Source organism: Somniosus microcephalus, chromosome 18 (genome assembly GCF_052327205.1).
Source record: "Somniosus microcephalus isolate GS21.2 chromosome 18, FLI_Smic_1.0, whole genome shotgun sequence".
Lineage (NCBI taxonomy): Eukaryota > Metazoa > Chordata > Chondrichthyes > Squaliformes > Somniosidae > Somniosus > Somniosus microcephalus.
The window spans coordinates 73,617,766-73,638,584 of record NC_141004.1 but is presented as its reverse complement, the minus strand read 5'-3'; the positions used below and the strand labels follow the sequence as shown (position 1 = coordinate 73,638,584).

The 20,819-nt window shown below is 48.2% G+C and overlaps 1 protein-coding gene across 2 annotated transcripts in view; it reads left to right on the top strand.

The window, feature by feature from the left end:
- Positions 1–20,819, top strand: part of LOC147105383 (choline/ethanolaminephosphotransferase 1-like) — a 55,372-nt gene that overhangs the window by 10,277 nt on the left and 24,276 nt on the right. The window contains exons 2-4 of one of the 2 annotated variants that reach the window (XM_086011682.1): positions 10,546–10,693; positions 17,986–18,127; positions 19,675–19,759. In XM_086011682.1, the coding sequence (XP_085867808.1) occupies positions 10,546–10,693; positions 17,986–18,127; positions 19,675–19,759 (375 nt within the window). Of the gene's footprint in view, positions 1–10,545; positions 10,694–17,985; positions 18,128–18,692; positions 18,778–19,674; positions 19,760–20,819 lie in introns of both variants that reach the window. The other variant, XM_086011683.1, reaches the window with a different exon arrangement.

The following is a 20,819-nucleotide window of genomic DNA, read 5'->3' as shown; positions in this document are numbered from 1 at the left end:
AAAGAAGTAGGTATTTTGTTACCTACCCTAATATCTCCTTCTGTGGCTCGGTGTCACATTTTGTTTGATAATACTGCTGTGAAGCGCCTTGGGACATTTTACTAAGTTAAATGCTTTTTAAATACAAGTTGTAAGTGCAGCGGAGCAGGAATAACTTGGAGAATTCCCAGCCAGTGCTGATCAAAACCACAAGTTGCTTAAAATACTGTAGGGAACTGTGGATCACTCCTCAGCGTTTTTTTGTTGTGAACCCACTGGTTTATTTATCGGCTGTTTGCTTCTGCTGATCCCTAGCCCTTCCTCTAGTACTGGTGATGCTGACTGTACAGGGCGGGGTGCTTGCTGCATTTTGTGGGGCTATTTAGGTTTTCGTTGCCTGTTTTTAATTCTGTTCTTGCATCCAGGCACAAAGCTAGTATCAGTCATGGTGTCCATGAAACCGCCGTAAAAACCCATCTGGTTCACTAATGTCCTTTAGGGAAGGAAATCTGCTGTCCTTACCCGGTCTGGCTGATAAGTGACTTTCAGACCCACAGCAGTGTGGTTGACTCTTAACTGCCCTCTGAAATGGCCGAGCAAGACACTCGGTTGTACCAAACCGCTACAGAAAACAATAATAATAAAACCGGACGGACCACCTGGCATCGACCTCAGCACCAGCTTCAGACATGGCAACGGCACACCCAGCCCAGTCGACCCTGCAAAGTCCTCCTCACCAACATCTGGGGACTTGTGCCAAAATTGGGAGAGCTGTCCCAGAGACGAGTCAAGCAGCAGCCTGACATAGTCATACTCACAGAATTATACCTTTCAGCCAATGTCCGAGACTTCTCCATCACCATCCCTGGGTATGCCCTGTTCCACTGGCAGGACAGACTCACCGGAAGAGGTGGCACAGTGGTATAGTCGGGAGGGAGTGGCCCTGGGAGTCCTCAACATTGACTGCAGACCCCAGGTCAAGCATGGGCAAGGAAACCTCCTGCTGATTACCACCTACCGCCCTCCCTCAGCTGATGAATCAGTATTCCTCCATGTTGAACACCACTTGAAGCACTGAGGGTAGCAAGGGCACAGAATGTACTCTGGGTGGGGAACTTCAATGTCCAGCACAAAGATTGGCTCGGTAGCACCACTGCTGACCGAGCTGGCCGAGTCCTGAAGGACATAGCTGCCAGTCTGGGCCTGTGGCAGGTGGTGAGAGAACCAACACGAGGGGAAAAACCTACTTGACCTCGTCCTCACCAATCTACCTGTCGCAGATGCATCTGCCCATGAACACATTGGTAGCAGTGACCACCGCACAGTCATTGTGGAGACGAAGTCCTGTCTTCACACTGAGGACACCCTCCATCGTGTTGTGTGGCACTACCACCGTGCTAAATGGGATAGATTCAGAACCGATTTTGCAGCTCAAAACTGGGCATCCATGAGGTGCTGTGAGCCATCAGGTGCAGAATTGTATTCCACCACAATCTGTAACCTCATGGCCTGGCATATCCCTCACTCTACCATTAAGCCAGGGGACCAACCCTGTTTCAATGAGGAGTGTAGAAGCAGCACCAGGCGTACCTAAAAATGACGTGCCATCCTGGGGATGCTGCAACATAGGACTACATGCGTGCTAAACAGCAGAAGCATGCTATAGCCAGAGCGAAGCGAGTCAGCTCTGGCTCAGTTGGTAACACCCTTGGCGCTGAGTCAGAGACTCGAGCACAAAAATCTAGGCTGACACTCCAGTGCAGTGCTGAGGGAGTGCTGCACTGTCGGAAGTACAGTCTTTCAGATGAGACGTTAAACCAAGGCCCCATCTCTGCTCTCAGGTGGACGTAAAAGATCCCGTGGCACTATTTCGAAGAAGAGCAGGGAGTTATCCCCGGTGTCCTGGCCAATATTTATCCCTCAATCAACATAACAAAAACTGATTATCTGGTCATTATTACATTGCTATTTGTGGGAGCTTGCTGTGCGCAAACTGGCTGCCGCATTTCCTACATTACAACAGTGACTACACTTCAAAAGTACTTCATTGGCTGTAAAACGCTTTGGAGTGTCCGGTGGTTGTGAAAGGCGCTATATAAATGTAAGTCTGTCTTTCTTTCCCCAACCAACGGATCAGATCAAAGCTCTGCAGTCCTGCCGCATCCAGTCGTGAATGGTGGTGGACAGTTCAACAAGTAACGGGAGGAGGAGTTTCCATGAACATCCCTATCCTCAATGATGGAGGAGCCCAGCATGCGCGTGTAAGAGACAAGGCTGAAGCGTTTGCAACCATCTTCAGCCAGAAGTGCCAAGTGGTTGATCAGTTTCGGCCTCCTTCTGAGGTCCCTGCCGTCTTCAGCCAATTCAATTCACTTGTGATATCAAGAAACGGCTGAGCGCACTGGATACAGCAAAGGTTATGGGCTCTGACAACATCCCGGCTGTCGTGGTGAAGACTTGTGCTCCAGAACTAGCCGCGCCTCTAGCCAAGCTGTTCCAGTACAGCTACAACACTGGCATCTATCTGACAATGTGGGAAAACTGCCCGGGTATGTCCTGTCCACAAAAAGCAGGACAAATCCAATCCGGCCAATTACTGTCCCATCAGTCTACTCTCAATCATCAGCAAAATGATGGAAGGTGTCGTCGACAGTGCTATCAAGCGGCACTTACTCACCAATAACCTGCTCACCAATGCTCAGTTTTGGGTTTTTCCGTGACCACTCGGCTCCAGACCTTATTACAGCCTTGGTCCAAACATGGACAAAAGAGCTGAATTCTAGAGGTGAGGTGAGAGTGACTGCCCTTGACATCAAGGCAGCATTTGACTGAGTGTGGCATCAAGGAGCCCTAGTAAAACTGAAGTCAATGGGAATCGGGGGGAAAACGCTCCACTGGCTGGAGTCATACCTAGCACAAAGGAAGATGGTGGTGGTGGTTGGAGGTCAATCATCACAGCCCCAGGACATCGCTGCAGGAGTTCCTCAGGGCAGTGTCCTAGGCCCAACCACCTTCAGCTGCTTCATCAATGACCTGCCCTCCATCATAACGTCAGACGTGGGGATGTTCGCTGATGATTGCACAGTGTTCAGTGCCATTCGCAGCTCCTCAGATAATGAAGCAGTCCATGCCCGCATGCAGCAAGACCCAGGATGACATTCAGGCTTGGGCTGATGAGTGGCAAGTAACATTCGTGCCACACAAGTACCAGGCAATGACTATCTCCAAAAAGCGAGCGTCTAACCACCGCCCCTTGACATTCAACAGCATTACCATCGCCGAATCCCCCACCATCAACATCCTGGGGGTCACCATTGACCAGAAACTTAACTGGACCAGCCACATAAATACTGTGGTTACAAGAGCAGGTCAGAGGCTGGGTATTTTCTCGTGAGTGCCTCACCTCTTGACTCCCCGAAGCCTATCTACAAGGCACAAATCAGGAGTGTGATGGAATACTCTCCACTTGCCTGGATGAGTGCAGCTCCAAAAACACTCAAGAAACTCAACACCATCCAGGACAAAGCAGCCTGCTTGATTGGCACCCCATCCACCACTTTAAACATTCACTCCCTCCACCATAAGAACATAAGAAATAGGAGCAGGAGTAGGCCAATCGAGCCTGCTCCGCCATTCAATAAGATCATGGCTGATCTGATCCTAACCGCCAATCTACTATCACAGAACCATCTCCTGAATCTAACAGAATTAGACACACGAAATAGGAGCAGGATCAGGCTACACGGCCCCTGGGCCTGCTCCACTACCCACAGGGCCATGACCGATCCGAACCTAGACTCATGCCCAAATTCCTGCCCGCTCCCCGTAACCCTTAATTCCCTTTACTTCTAGGAAACTGTCTATTTCTGTTTTAAATTTATGTAATGATGTAGCTTCTACAGCTTTTTGGGGCAGCATATTCCATGGACCTACCACCCTCTGAGTGAAGTAGTTCCTCCTCATCTCAGTTTTGAAAGAGCAGCCCCTTATTCTAAGACTATGCCCCCTAGTTCTAGTTTCATCCATCATCGGGAACATCCTCCCCGCATCCACCCGATCCAACCCCTTCACAATCTTATATGTTTCAATAAGATCGCCTCTCATTCTTCTGAACTCCAATGAGTAGAGTCCCAATCTACTCAACCTCTCCTCATATGTCCATCCCCTCATCCCCGGGATTAACCGAGTGAACCTTCTTTGTACTGACTCGAGAGCAAGTATGTCCTTAAGTATGGACACCAAAACTGTACGCAGTATTCCAGGTGCGGTCTCACCAATACCTTGTACAACTGAAGCAATACCTCCCTATTTTTATATTCTATCCCCCTAGCAATGAAAGCCAACATTCCATTGGCCTTCTTAATCACTTGCTGCACCTGCATACTAACCTTTTGAGTTTCGTGCACCAGGACCCCCAGATCCCTTTGTACTTCAGTACTTTCCAGTTTCTTGCCATTAAGATAATAACTTGCTCTACGATTTTTCCTGCCAAAGTGCATAACCTCACACTTTCTAGTACTGTATTCCATCTGCCAAATCTCTGCCCACTTACTTAGCCTGTCGATGTCCCCTTGCAGGTTTTTTATGTCCTCACTCACTACTTTCCCTCCCATCTTAGTATCATCTGCAAACTTTGATATGTTACACTCGGTCCCCTCCTCCAAATCGTTAATATAGATTGTAAAGAGTTGGGGTCCCAGCACTGACCCCTGCGGAACACCACTAGTTACTGATTGCCAGTCTGAGAATGAACCATTTATCCCAACTCTCTGCCTTCTGTTAGATAGCCAATCCTCTATCCATGCCAGAATATTACCCGCCAATCCCGTGATTTTTTAATCTTAAACAATAATCTTTTGTGTGGCACCTTGTCAAATGCCTTTTGGAAGTCTAAATACACTACGTCCACTGGTTCCCCTTTATCCACCCTATATGTTACTTCCTCAAAGAACTCCAGCAAATTTGTCAAACATGACTTCCCCTTCATAAAATCATGCTGACTTTGTCCTATTAAATTATGTTTATCCAAATGTCCTGTTACTGTCTCCTTAATAATGGACTCCAAAATTTCACCTACCACAGATGTTAGGCTAACCGGTCTATAGTTTCCAGCCTTCTGTCTACTGCCCTTTTTAAATAAGGGTGTTACATTAGCAGTTTTCCAGTCTGCCGGGACCTTTGCCGAGTCCAGGGAGTTTGGGAAAATTATTACCAATGCATCCACAATCCCTACCGCCACTTCCCTCAAGACCCTAGGATGTAAGCCATCAGGTCCAGGTGATTTATCCGCCTTGAGTCCCATTATTTTACCGAGTACCACTTCCTTAGTGATTTTGATCGTGTTTAGCTCCTCCCCCCCCCCTTTAGCCCCCTGTTTGTCCAGTGTTGGGATATTCTTAGTGTCTTCTACTGTAAAGACTGATATAAAATATTCATTCAGTGTTTTTGCCATCTCCATATTTCCCACCATTAATTTCCCGGTCTCATCCTCTAAGGGACCAACATTTACTTTAGCCACCCTTTTTCTTTTTATATAACTATAAAAACTCTTACTATCTGTTTTTATATTTTTTGCTAATTTACTTTCATAATCTATCTTCCCTTTCTTAATCTTTTTGTTATTTTTTGCTGTCTTTTAAAGTTTTCCCAATCCTCTATCCTCCCACTAGATTTGGCTACCTTATATGCCCTTGTTTTTAGTCGTATACTATCCTTAATTTCTTTACTTAGCCACGGATGGCTGTTTTCTTTTACACCCTTTTCTTCTCAGTGGAATATATATTTTTTGGAAGTTGTAAAATAACTACTTAAATGTACACCACTGATCATGTATCGTCTTACCCTTTAATCTATTTTCCCAATCCACTCTACTCAATTCCGCTCTCATACCTTCATAGTCTCCTTTATTCAAGCTTAGCACGCTTGTTTGAGATCCAACCTTCTCACCCTCTAATTGAATATGGAATTCAACCATGTTATGGTCACTCATTCCAAGGGGATCCTTTACTAGGACATTTTTAATTAATCCTGTCTCGTTACACAAGACCAGATCTAAGGTTGCTTGCCCCCTGGTCGGTTCAGTTACATACTGCTCAAGAAACCCATCCCTAATACACTCAATGAACTCATCCTCAAGGCAGCCCTGCCCAATTTGATTTGTCCAATTAATATGATAGTTAAAATCCCCCATAATTATAGATGTTCCCTTATTACAAGCCTCAACTATATCCTGATTGATACTCCGTCCAACAGAGTTGCCACTGTTCGGAGGCCTATAGACTACGCCCACTAGTGTTTTTTTCCCCTTATTATTCCTTACCTCCACCCAAACTGTTTCATTATCCTGATCTTTTGACCAATATCATTTCTCTGTATTACAGTGATTCCTTCCTTTATTAACACAGCCACCCACCTCCCCATCCTTCCTGATCGTTAAATAACCTGGTATGTTTAATTCCCAGGCATTGTCACTAGGGTTGCAAAATTCTGGGAATTTTTAAAAGAGGAAACTTTCCATGGGAATTTTTGGGAATTTTGAGTTTTTTTGCACACTGATGGTTTTTGTCTCTGACCCTTATATTATCTTTGTCGTCAAAATAGACATACTGTTCGATACAAATAAAAACAGGCTTTCAAAACTTTATTTAGGTTATAATTTTGAACTTTATTGAATCCCCACAAAAAAGACCCATCTAAAATAAAATAAAAAGAGCGTCAGCTTATTTAGCCTGTAATTTGTCCTTATTTTGTCCCTTTGAGTCTTCTACTCATGAGTCTTCTGAGTCTTCTACTCCTCCTGATTCTCTGACTCTGGCTCTGACGTGTCCATTTCCTCCTCTGTGTCAGTGTCTAGCTGTGTGGTGGACACTTCTGTATCTGGCTCAATAAGTTGTAGGTTCGCCCAGATAGCCACCAGTTTCTCCACTCTCTTGTTAGTCAGCCTGTTGCGCACCTTTGTATGTGTATTCCCAAAAAGTGACCAGTTTCGTTCAGAGGCCGCTGATGAAGGTGGGATTTGGGGTATCACTGATGCAATAGGTGACAGGGCCTCGGATGCACAAAGTCCCTTCCACCAGGTATGTGCACTGATATGCTTGCATGATTCCCATATCCCATCCCCATTCCAAAGACCTTGCTTGGTAGAGAACTTTGCCAGACTTCCCAGAACTTTGCCCACATCCAGATTGAGATGGTGTGAGAGGGTAGAAATCACACTGTAAGCGCTGTTGATCTGTTCTCCAGAAAGTATTGGTCTCCCAACATGCTTTGGGTCCAGCATGTATGCTGCAGCATGAATCGGCTTGACACAAAATTCTTGACGCGTCTGTATGAATTGAACAATTGCCTTCTCCTCTGCTTTGAGCAGCAGGGATGTGGGGAGGGCAATGCTGATTTGTTCTTTTAAATCAGTAAAAAGCCTGAGAACATCTGACAAGACAGCGTCATCTCCTTCAATCTGAGCAATTGCAGATGCTACTGGTGAGAGTAGTTTAAGGCTGCTAACCACTCTCTCCCAAAACACATCATCCAGCAGTATTTTCTTGATGGTGGTTTCCATATACCCAGACTGGGATATTGCCATTTCTTGCAGTGACTCCTTACCCTCCAGAAGGCTGTTGTACATTATGACAACACCACCCCATCTAGTGTTGTTGGGCAGCTTCAGTGTGATGTTCTTGTTCTTTGTCATTTGCTTGGAGTTGTAGGTTGCTGCAACTACCTGTTTTCCCCTGACATATTTAACAACTTGCTTGGCTCTCTTGTACAGTGCTTCTATGGTTCTTAAACCCATGATGTCCTTGAGGAGCAGGTTAAGCCCATGAGCTGCGCACCCAATAGACGTAATATGAGGGTAGGCCTCCTCCACTTGAGCCCAAGCAGCCTTCATATTCGTAGCATTGTCAGTAACTACTGCAAAGACCTTTTGTGATCCAAGATCGTTGGATAAATGCTGCTGCATCTTTGTGGCATTCTTTACATATGGCTTTCTACAGTGTTTGCACATGTACACAGTCTTTCCATCTTTAATGCCTGGGGTAAAATGCTTCCACACATCCGACGGTAAACGTGGCATTGTTCTATGCAGAGAAATAAAGGGCATTCATCTCTGTGTCGAACTGCGGTCGATCAGCACGATTGCAACAGGGTGAGTACATTTTTGCTGATGCTCCATGTGATGGAAGCATGACCTGTACACACACGACGCTACATCACCAATAGTGTATTATTTTGTATATTTTAAATTGAAGGACAACAGAGTTCAACAAGTAACTGGTTTATTTGGTATAAAGTCTGATTTACTTACTGCATCATCACAACATCAGCAGAAAACAAAATGACTTCCCTCAGGACCCCTAACCTGGATCTTAAAAAAACTATAGCAGTCTTACAGATGCCTGCAGGCCAATCACAATTCGATATGCAAATATTACAAATAGAGGGAGCTAATCGCTCATCCACTCATCCAACCAATCAGGACACATTTGTTCACAGTCACACACAAAACTTGTAATTATTAAAACAAGCCAAGTAAGAAGATAAACATATATTGATTAAGAAATTCCTTAATAATTAAGATTCCATCTCTGTTAGTAATTTTAAGAGAGGACCTGTTTTGGGGGGGAAAGAAATAAATACAAAAAAAACAATATTATGCTAGCATGTGCTTTTTTGGGCAAAATTCCCAAGCTAAACTTCCTGTGGAAAATTTACCAGAAACTTTCCACCCCTTTGCAACCCTAATTGTCACCCTGCAGCCATGTTTCTGTAATGGCCACAAGATCATACCCATATGTAGTTATTTGTGCCATTAACTCGTCTATTTTGTTACGAATGCTACGTGCATTCAGATAGAGAACTTTCAAATATGTTTTGTGACACTTAGTTCCTGCTTTTGTCCTTTTTATTACCTTACCTTTTACTCCATACCTTCTGCCCCTTCCTGACACACTCTGGTTTTTAATTTCCCCACTGCTACCTAAGTCTATGACCTTCTCTGTTGTCATTTTTATTATTTGCTCTCTAGGAACCTCCCCCCCCCCCCCCCCCCCCCACTAGTTAGTTTAAAGCCGTCTCTACAGCCCTAGTTATATGATCTGCCAGGACTCTAGTCCCACTGGCACAATGTGTCTGCAGTGTGTACCTTCAAGATGCACTGCAGCAACTCGCCAAGGCTTCTTCGGCAGCACCTCCCAAACCCGCAACCTCTACAACCTAGAAGGACAAGGGCAGCAGGTGCACGGGAACACCACCACCTCCAAGTTCCCCTCCCAAGTCACACACCATCCTGACTTGGAAATATATCGCCGTTCCTTCATCGTCACTGATTCAAAATCCTGGAACTCCCTCCCTAACAGCACTGTGGGAGTACCATCACCACACGGACTGCAGCGGTTCAAGAAGACGGCTCACCACCACCTTCTCGAGGGCAATTAGGGATGGGCAATAAATGCTGGCCTCGCCAGTGACGCCCACATCCCATGAATGAATAAACAAAAAAACCTGCAATAAATGTGTGTAATTTCCATAGCACCTTTCACAACCTCAGGAAGTCCTTTTGAAGTGTAGTCACTGTTTTAATGTAGGAAACGCGACGGCCAATTTGCACACAGCAAGCTCCCTGAAACAGCAATATGCTAATGGCCAAATAATCTGTGATGCTGGTTGAGGGATAAATATTGGCCAGGACATGGAGGAGAACGCCCCTGCTCTTCAACTAGTGCCATGGGATCTTTTGCGTCTACCCGGGAGGGCAGTCAGGTTCTCAGTTTAACATCTCATCTGAAAGATGGCACCTCCAACAGTGCAGCACTCCCTCAGCCCTGGCCTCGATTATGTGCGCAAGTCTCTGAAGTGGGACTTGAACCCAGGACCCCCTGACTCGAGTGAGAGTGCTCCCACTGAGCTACGACTGCCAGCTTTCATTAGTGTCTGTGTGTGTCTGTCATCTGGGGTGCAACCGGGACGCATTGCTTCACACACAGGGCGGTGGAACTCTGGGACCCTCTGCCGCCAAACGGCCGTGAGTGCTGGGGGCCCGTGGGAATGTTCAAGCTGGAGAGCGATAGATGTGTGTTAGGTATTGTGAGATGCTCCACTCTGCCTGTGAATCCCCCTCACAGCGAGCTTCAGATTTCAATAGTGCCACTGTATATAGCTCCTGGGGTAGAGAGGGAGCTAGCCTTCTGTAACTATTCCTCCAATTTCCTGTTGTTAGATACACCTCCAGCTCAAACACCCGAGTCTGTGTACAGTGGAGGCACTTAATAAAAGACTTGCATTTCTATAGCACCTTTCAGGACCTTGGGATGTTCCAACATGCTTTAAGCCAATGAAGTACTTTTAATGTGCAGTCACTGTTGTAATAACTTCATTTATTTCTTTGCATGCTGTTACTTCTGATCTAGTGTATTTTTACAATATAGGAAAAGGTGAACTGAAACGGATGCTACTTTTACGTTCTGCCAGTGTGTTCCTTGTGATGCTCTTAATCCAGCCCTTCACTCTGCTCCCGGGGTGTGATTCTACTGCTGACTTTGGGCTCACTGTGTTTTCTGTGCTCTGCAGGCACCTCTGTGGGCATACCTAGCCTGTGCACTGGGCCTTTTTATCTACCAGACACTTGATGCTATAGATGGGAAGCAGGCTAGAAGAACCAATAGCAGCAGTCCTCTTGGAGAGCTGTTTGACCATGGCTGTGATTCGCTTTCCACAGGTAGGAGCTCACCCTTAATTGGTTGTAGTTTATGTACTGAATATATAAGAACCTCTTGTGTGTGATTACCGCAGTTATTGTAACAGTACCTTAACAAAGCACAGTGGGGCCAATACTGGAACAGGGGGTAGAAGGCTAATCAAGGGGTTCAACTGAGGCCCCCTATTCAAGCTTGGCCAAATACAAATGGACCCAATTTCTGACTCTGAATTTTAGTGCCCATTCCTGTTTTGTAGTCTCTGCCGATCCTGCCATTCATTTTAGCAATCTGTTTCCGGTCACTTGAGTAAAATATAAGTCTTTGGAATTCCCTCTTAAACTCCTCCACCTCAAGCCCCTCTGCCCCTCTACATCCTTCGCCTCCTTTAAGACCTTCCTTTACCACCTCTAACCAAGCTTTTGGTCACTGCTTCTAATATCTCCTCCTTTGGCTCAGCAACTATCTTTGTCTGGTTGCACCTCAGTGTAGTGACTTGGTGTCCTCCCACATTAAAGGCGCTATGTACATATACGGTATTGTTGATTGACCAACCAGTAACAACATTGTCTGGGCTCAACATAAAACAGCACAGCTAAAGAACAGAAAGCGAACAAGCACTTGAGCAGTAGCCACATGCAAGTATGTTTGCCACTGCAGGAATAGATTTCCGTTCAGTTAAACTGTCATTAGTCTGTGACCAGCATTCGGTACATGAACCACATGTGGTGTTGTCCAATGGCTTCAGCCTGTAATTGTACTGATGTCTCCTGCTCTAACCACATCTCTGGTTCATTTCCATGCCCACACATGTCCTTCTTCTTTCCCATCGCCAATGAGAGAAAATTTGGCAGAATTCTGTTAGATTAGAGCATCGGACCACCCTCCGCAGGATTGAAAGAACTCTGACCTACACTGGCTCCTCTGCTGTGGAGGAGTGTAATAGTCCTGCAAAATCACACAACAACTTGCATATATATAGTCCTTGCAGCCCCAAAGCACTTCAGTAGAGGATAACTGGGGGACTCTTTATACTGCCCTCGCCGTTCCTCCCAGGTCCGCACTGCCACTGCTGCTGTGGGGCCTACCTGCGCCTCGGGCTCACTTTACACCGCCGCTGCCACCTTGCCGCTCCTCCCAGGCCCGCACTGCCGCTGCTGCTGCATTTTGTTTGAGGGTAGTGCGTTTGTAGTGTATATGTTTGAGCGTAGTGCGTTTGATGTGTATCTGTTTGAGGGTAGTGCGTTTGATGTGTATCTGAGGGTAGTGCGTTTGATGTAGTGTATCACACACAGAAACACACAGAAACCCCACAGTGCAGATAGAGGCCATTTCGGCCCATCGAGCCTGCACCGACTCATATATCCCACCCGATCCCCGTAACCCCTACACCAACACATATCCCACCCTATCTCCGTAACCCCACGTATTTAATCCCCCTAACACTAAGGGTCAATTTATCATAGCCAATCAACCTAACTCGCACATCTTTGGACTGTGGGAGGAAACCGGAGCACCTGGAGGAAACCCACGCAAACACGGGGAGAATGTGCAAACTCCACACAGACAGTCGCCCGAGGCCGGATTCGAACCCGGGTCCCTGGCGCTGTGAGGCAACAGTGCTAACCACTATGCCACCGTGTTTGATGTAGTGTATCTGAGCGTAGTGCGTTTGATGTAGTGTATATGGGCTTTTGATAAGGTTCCACGTGGCAGACTGGTCACAAAGTTAAAAGCCCATGGGATCCAGGGCAAAGTGTCGAGTTGGATTCAAAACTGGCTCGGAGGCAGGAAGCAGAGGGTAATGGTTGAAGGGTGTTTTTGTGACTGGAAGGCTGTTTCCAGTGGGGTTCCGCAGGGCTCAGTACTAGGTCCCTTGCTCTTTGTGGTATATATCAACAATCTTGACTTGAATATGGGGGGTATGATTAAGAAGTTTGCAGATAATACTAAAATCGGCTGTGTGGTTGATACTGAAGAAGGAAGCTGTAGACTGCAGGAAGATATCAATAAATTGGGCAGAACAGTGGCAAATGGAATTCAATCCGGAGAAGTGTGAGGTAATGCATTTGGGGAGGGCTAACAAGGAAAGGGAATACACATTAAATGGTAGGACACCAAGTAGTGTAGAGGAACAAAGGGACCTTGGAGTGCATGTCCACAGATCCCTGAAGGTAGCAGGCCAGGTAGATAAGGTGGTTAAGAAGGCATACGGAATGCTTGCCGTTATTAGCCGTGGCATAGAATACAAGAGCAGGGGGGTTATGCTTCAACTGTATAAAACACTAGTTAGGCCTCAGCTAGAGTACTGCGTGCAGTTCTGGTCACATTACAGGAAAGATGTGATTGCACTAGAGAGGGTGCAGAGGAGATTTACAAGGATGTTGCCGGAGTAGAGAATCTTCGCTCTGAGGAAAGACTGGATAGGCTGGGTCTGTTTTCCTTGGAACAGAGGAGGCTGAGGGGAGACCTTATTGAGGTGTATCAAATTATATGGGGCATAAAGTGGATAGAAAGGACCTATTTCCCTTAGCAGAGGGGTCAAAAACCAGGGGGCACAGATTTAAAGTAATTGGGGGAAGGTTTAGAGGGGATTTGAGGGGAAATTTCTTCACCCAGAGGGTTGTGGGGGTCTGGAACTCACTGCCTGAAAGGGTGGTAGAGGCAGGAACCCTAACCACATTTAAAAAGTACTTGGATGTGCACTTGGTCCGTAGCCCTGCAGATTAGAGCATCCCAAGAGCTGGGAAGTGGGATTAGGCTGGATAGCGCTTTGTTGGCCGGCGCGGACACGATGGGCCGAAATGGCCTCCTTCTGTGCTGTAACTTTCTATGATTCTATGAATAATGCTGAGCATCCAGGATGATTACATGTCATAAATCAGTGAGCTCAGACTAAACAAAGGTGATCCTAAATAGATTATCACATTAAAAGTGATATAAAGAGGAAAAAAAGCCTCTGCAAATCTTGGTGGGAAAGGGCTTACTGGGATGAATACAAGAAAATGTAGAAAGACATGACTATGATTTGGCGGGGGGGGCAACAGGAGAGCTGGGAAGAGCACAGCAGCAGAGGCTGAACAGAACAGCAAACCATTGTCTCGGCAAGAGAAGAGGTGACAACCATAAAAGATGCAAATGTTCTCAACCCAGGACCGGCACAAGATAGTAAACATTCTCATCCTTTACTCCGTGCATTCAAAAGGGCAGACGTGAACAATGTGCCTTCCCCAAGCAGACATAACTTGAGTAAAATCAATGACATCAATATAGAGTAGCTGGAAGTCCCAGACAAGCTCATAACAGGGATAGGTAGTATTTAACCCAAAGTGTTGAGAGAGAATTGCATAGATTGTACAGCACAGAAACCGGCCACTCGGACCAACTGGTCTGTGCTGGTGTTTATGCTCCACACGAGTTTCCTTCCACCCTATCCACATATCCTTCCACTCCTTTCTCCCTCGTGTGTTTCTCCAGCATCCCCTTAAAAGCATCTGTTATTCGCCTCAACCACTCCCTGTGGTCGCGAGTTCCACATTCTCCCCACTCTCTGGGTAAAGAAGTTTCTCGAGTTCTTTACTGGATTTATTAGTGACTATATTATATTTATGACCCCAGCTTTGGACTCTCCTGTAAGTGGAAACATCACCTCTATGTTTACCCTATCAACTCTTTCATAATTTTAAAGATCTCTGGTTGTGTGAGGGACGGGGAAGTACTGACTGTGATTGAGCCCAGTGATGGGGAAGTACTGACTGTGATTGAGCCCACTGACGGGGGAAGTACTGACTGTGATTGAGCCCAGTGATGGGGAAGTACTGACTGTGATTGAGCTCACTGATGGGGAAGTACTGACTGTGATTGAGCCCACTGATGGGGAAGTACTGACTGTGATTGAGCCCACTGATGGGGAAGTACTGACTGTGATTGAGCTCACTGATGGGGAAGTACTGACTGTGATTGAGCCCACTGATGGGGAAGTACTGACTGTGATTGAGCCCACTGATGGGGAAGTACTGACTGTGATTGAGCCCACTGATGGGGAAGTACTGACTGTGATTGAGCCCACTGATGGGGGAAGTACTGACTGTGATTGAGCCCAGTGACGGGGAAGTACTGACTGTGATTGAGCCCAGTGACAGGGAAGTACTGACTGTGATTGAGCCCACTGACGGGGAAGTACTGACTGTGATTGAGCCCAGTGACGGGGAAGTACTGACTGTGATTGAGCCCAGTGACGGGGAAGTACTGACTGTGATTGAGCCCACTGACGGGGAAGTACTGACTGTGATTGAGCCCACTGATGGGGAAGTACTGACTGTGATTGAGCCCAGTGATGGGGGAGTACTGACTGTGATTGAGCCCACTGACAGGGAAGTACTGACTGTGATTGAGCCCACTGACGGGGAAGTACTGACTGTGATTGAGCCCACTGACGGGGAAGTACTGACTGTGATTGAGCCCAGTGATGGGGAAGTACTGACTGTGATTGAGCCCAGTGATGGGGAAGTACTGACTGTGATTGAGCCCAGTGATGGGGAAGTACTGACTGTGATTGAGCCCACTGATGTTCCTAATTTACATCAATAACTTTGGTTCTGAAACCCAAGATAAAATGGTCAAAATTACAGATAGTACCAAACTAGGAGGGGCAGTGGAATCAAAGGCGGCAACTCGGAAATTACAGAGTGAGCCCAACAAAATGTGTACGTGGGTAGAACGGTAGGTGATTAAATTTAATTCAGACAAGAGTAAAGTGCTGCACATGGGGAGCAAAAATAGGCACTGCTGGTTCTCTATGAATGGGGTTGAAATGGCCAGTGATGAAGCTGAAAGACCTGGGGGTCTCCGACTCTGTGGTCAACATGCCCAGCCAATGCAGCGCAACAAACAGCACGGTAATTAGAGTGTTGACCAATATAAACCAAAGCAGTAGAATACAAGTTAGATGAAGTCCTGATCACACTATAAAGAGCTGTGGTCAGACTGCAACTTGAGCCCTGTGTCCAGTTCTGGTCAGACTGCAACTTGAACCCTGTGTCCAGTTCTGGCCAGACCGCACCTTGAGCCCTGTGTCCAGTTCTGGTCAGACCCACCGTGAGCATTGTGCCAGTTCTGGTCAGACCCACCTTGAGCCCTGTGTCCAGTTCTGGTCAGACCCACCTTGAGCCCTGTGTCCAGTTCTGGTCAGACCCACCGTGAGCATTGTGCCAGTTCTGGTCAGACCCACCGTGAGCCCTGTGTCCAGTTCTGGTCAGACCCACCGTGAGCCCTGTGTCCAGTTCTGGTCAGACCCACCGTGAGCCCTGTGTCCAGTTCTGGTCAGACCCACCGTGAGCCCTGTGTCCAGTTCTGGTCAGACCCACCGTGAGCCCTGTGTCCAGTTCTGGTCAGACCCACCATGAGCATTATGTCCAGTTCTGGTCAGACCCACCTTGAGCCCCGTGTCCAGTTCTGGTCACCAAGCCACGAGAAAGATATTCGAGTGTTGGCAGAGCAGAGAAAGACCAGGAGGCTGATCAGGGGTCAGAGTTATGCGGAAAGAGGGAAGAGATGGACTCCCATTCGCCATTTCGTTCACTGTAAGCATTGCTCAGGCTAACCGTTTCAAAGCTGTGCCCCCTGGGAGTGTGGGAGGGGGGTTGTCCCTCTGGGGGGGGTGGGGGATGACCCTCTGGGAGTGACAGGGGGGGGTGGGGGTGGGGGATGTCCCTCTGGGAGTGACAGGGGGGGGTGGGGGTGGGGGATGTCCCTCAGGGAGTGACAGGGGGTGTGTGGGGGTGAGGGATGTCCCTCTGGGAGTGACAGGGGTGGGTGGGGGATGTCCCTCTGAGAGTGACTGGGGGGGTGGGGGATGTCCCTCTGAGAGTGACTGGGGGGGTGGGGGATGTCCCTCTGAGAGTGACTGGGGGGGTGGGGGATGTCCCTCTGAGAGTGACTGGGGGGGTGGGGGATGTCCCTCTGGGAGTGACAGGTGGGGGTGGGGGATGTCCCTCTGGGAGTGACGGGGGGTGTGTGGGGGTGAGGGATGTCCCTCTGGGAGTGACAGGGGGTGTGTGGGGGTGAGGGATGTCCCTCTGGGAGTGACAGGGGTGTGTGGGGGTGGGGGGATGTCCCTCTGAGAGTGACTGGGGGGGTGGGGGATGTCCCTCTGGGAGTGACAGGTGGGGGTGGGGGATGTCCCTCTGGGAGTGACAGGGGGTGTGTGGGGGTGAGGGATGTCCCTCTGGGAGTGACGGGTGTGTGGGGGTGGGGGCTGTCCCTCTGAGAGTGACGGGGGGGTGAGGGATGTCCCTCTGGGAGTGACGGGGGTGGGGTTGGGGTCCGGGGTTATTTCAGGGGTCCTAGTATCTGAGGGAGATTTATCTACACAGCAGCGGAGGTGATGAGGGCGATGTGCTCGCAGGTGGTGTCGCTGTGCTCGGGGCTCTGAGGCATTTCCCAGTGCTACGGGACATGAAGCTTGCCCCATTGCAAGCCTGAAATAGTGGGGTTGGGGCTGGTGGGGGGAAAGAGAGACTGACGAGTTTGTCCAGCTTCTGCTCTATGGGCTTTCCTGAGCTGTGTAGATCCACTATTGAGTGTCCTGCTCTACCTTCTCCAGCTGCTGTTGCTGTCGGGCTGGGCTGGGCCGGTAGGTGTGGCACTGCGCTTCGGGTCTGGTACAGTGTGAGGAGTGGAGAGGCTGGAACTGTCCGCATTGGACTTCGAGCTCTCCACAGTGGACTTTGAACTCTCCAGCTTGTGGCCAGAAATGCCAGGGATCTTTATTCGATGTGTGTGGAAAATGAGCTCTCTGCCCGGTTGTTAGAAATCCTAAAGAAAGGAAGAGGCCTTAGAAACCGACAAGCCTGTCCCTGTTTAACACACCAGCCCCACCTTCTCACCACATTCCCCCCCCCCCCCCATCCTCAGCCTACCTCCTCAATCCATTCATACTGTGAAACCCTTAATGTGCCACACCAAGAGTGAAGGAGGGCAGTTCCGTGCCCTCTGCCTGTGGGGGGGAAACGTGCCTGATTTCTCGACATCCATTGCCATGTCCCCAGTGGCTGACTTGAATAGAGATGATTGGCTGGAAGGTGTGACGTCCCCCTCACTGCTTCCAGACAGGCCGGCGGACCTGGTTTAATCCTATATATCGATGCTCCTTAACAACTGTTTTGGGAGCTGCAGTGACTGAAGGGGATTGAGCCAGAGTTGACCATCTCCTGTTGTGGATGGTGTATTTGAATCCCAGAGTTGGGGTGCCGGTGGGATTGTTCTGTGTGCTTTCTGCATTGAGAGTAAATGCTGCACCCATTCTGTTCCGCAGTCTTCGTGGTCCTGGGAATCTGCATCGCTGTGCAGCTGGGCACCAACCCAGACTGGATGTTCTTTTGCTGCTTTGCCGGGGTCTTCATGTTCTACTGTGCACACTGGCAGACGTACGTCTCTGGGACACTGCGCTTTGGGATGTGAGTATTAGACGGGCGCAGAGGAGACAGTGAAATACACACACACCGGCTTAGAGAAGGACGACAGTCCAGATCCACACACCAACTCCCTGTGGTGCGCTGTTTGCAAGCTCCCTGAATGCACATTGTACATCTAACTTGTTCTTCTGTCTCTTTGTGCAGGTATGTTAAAAGCAGTTGCTCACTGATCTTTCGGTGGTCAGTGGTGTTCAAACACTAACGAGCTTCAGCGCAGATGTGTGTTTTTTTTACTGTAGTGTCCAGACACCTGGTGGTCTGATGCCTGCTTTTTATTACAAAGAACCCAAGTTTAAATCCCACCGCCATTGTTTTGGACTCTGTCTTTAGTGAAGTCACTTGCTGCAGCCAGTGTTACCCCTCACCACTGTGTTAGTGGGCTGGGACCCTCAGTGAGGGAAGCGAGCTGCATTGCGAGCCCAGTGTGTCTTGCTGCCTGTTTCCATTCCATTGAGTGGGATTACTCTCCGCTGCTTTTTTGCTACTTGCTCTGTGTTTGTCTTGTTTACGGTGTTTCATTGTTTTATCATTATTTTCTGACTGACAGATTCGATATCACCGAGGCTCAGCTCTGTATTGTAGTTGCACAAGTTATGACGGTGATTGTGGGGCCTTCACTGTGGAATACTCCGGTAAACACCAGCCTTCCGGGCGACTGCATGTTGACTAGCCAATCGAACAGCTGCTCTATCACGCGCCATAGCCAATCAGTAACGCCCATCACCCCCAACTTCCCATCTCGTGGCCTCGCCCCATCGATAATTAACCCTTCAAAGGTTTCCAGTGCAGAAGTGCACGGCTTTCATTCAAGCAGCACTGCGTCCAAATTCTTAAAAGCTGATAAAATGATGAGGCACCATCTTAAATTCCCAGGGCTCCCAAGCCATCCAAGCGTGTCTGAGGAGGGGAGGGTTGGGGGTTTGGTAGGGTACAAGATCCCTTTAAATTGTAGCAGCAGCCATGGCCGAAGGTGTTGTATTTAATGTCTGTCTCCCTTCCTCCTCTGCTGGAGGTGTTGAGCCCCTTGCTGGTGCCTTGCTCAAACAGCCATTCTTCACGATGGGGTGAGCATCAGCGGGTATTGGGCTACTGGAGCAGGAGAACTCCATCACAGCGGAGCCTGATTTAACCTCCTCCTGCCCACCCCCACCAGCCGCACACTTTCAGTAGAAACAGCTGGATGGTATTCAGGAGCAGGAACCCCCCTCCAAACGACCTCTTTCTTAGCCTAAGGCCACTCGGGCCAATTACAATGACCCTCTTGCTACCCCAAGCAGAGATCAACTAACGGTGTAGACCCCTTCTTTTGGGGGGTCGGGGCACCTCTTAAAGATCGAAGAGACTTCACGCCGATGAATTGCAAATGGTGTCTTCAGAAAATGAAGCATTGGAGACAGTGAGGAGGGGTCTAACGGAGCGTGTTACTCCATTGGCTTGGTGCATGATAGAGCTGCAGTTGCTTTGCTTGGGATGACCTAACAACCAATGAGTGACTCTAATACTGATTTCTGCTTTTCTCACCCAATCAGAATTGATGTGACTGAAGTGCAATTCTTCATAATTGTCCTGTTTTTATTGGCCGCGAGTGGAGGAACTGCATTTTGGGAATCGATGGTAATTAATTGACAAAACGAATTCTGATCCCTATTTACCTGGGGAAAGGACGGGAGCAAACGGCAGGGTGGGGAGTGGGAGGGGCTCGGCTGGGGCAGAGACTGACCTACTCTGTACTCTGTGTTTCCTGGAGAGAATGCAATGGGACCCAGAGCTACAGGTTGAGAAGTTGTGGCGATTGCCACCTGGTTTGCTGTAGTCCTTTCACTAATGCATGTAAATCTGCCTCCAGATTCCTGGTTGAGTATGTGGCACTTGTCCAGTTACATTTTGTGTCATTTTTATTTAAGGCCTATGCCCCACTTTCTGTTAAATGTAGCAGTGGTTTGTGATTTATTTTAAGCACTGTGCTCTCTGACCGGTTTGAGAGCCGAACTCCACACAGTGTTCTAAGTCTTAGCACCGTGCCAGCGCCTCTTGATTCCTAGTGCGCGGAACGGGGGCAAGTCAAGATAGTTTGCAGGTCAAGTAGAGTCCAGGTGGATCTGTGGTCTGCGCTGTGATTCTGATCCAAAGGTTCAGCTAGCTCAGATTAGAAAACTCACTTGCTTTACTTGAAGGAGCCAAAGGCCATTCAACCCATTAAGGTCAAAGAGGCTTTGCTAACCTCACTGTGCCAAGCCCATTAGAAGAGGGGGTGCGAGTCAGCTGAGTGTGTATCTGGGTGAGCACAGTGCCAAACGACTGGCCTCAATGTGTCGCTCACTGAGGTAGCAATAGAAATGGTGGTAATAACATAAGAAATAGGAGCAGTAGTCGGCCATTTGGCCACTCGAGCCTGCTCCACCATTCAATAAGATCTTCTACCTCATCTCCACTCTCCTGCACTATCCCCATATCCCTTGATTCCCTTAATATTCAAAAATCTATCACTCTCTGTCTTGAATATACTCAATGACTGAGCCTCCACAGCCCTCTGGGGCAGAGAATTCCAAAGATTCACCCCCCTCTGAGTGAAGAAATTTCACCTCATCTCAGTCCTAAATGGCCGACTTCTTATTCTGGGACTGTGACCCCTGGTTCTAGACTCCCCAGCCAGGGGAAACATCCTCCCTGCATC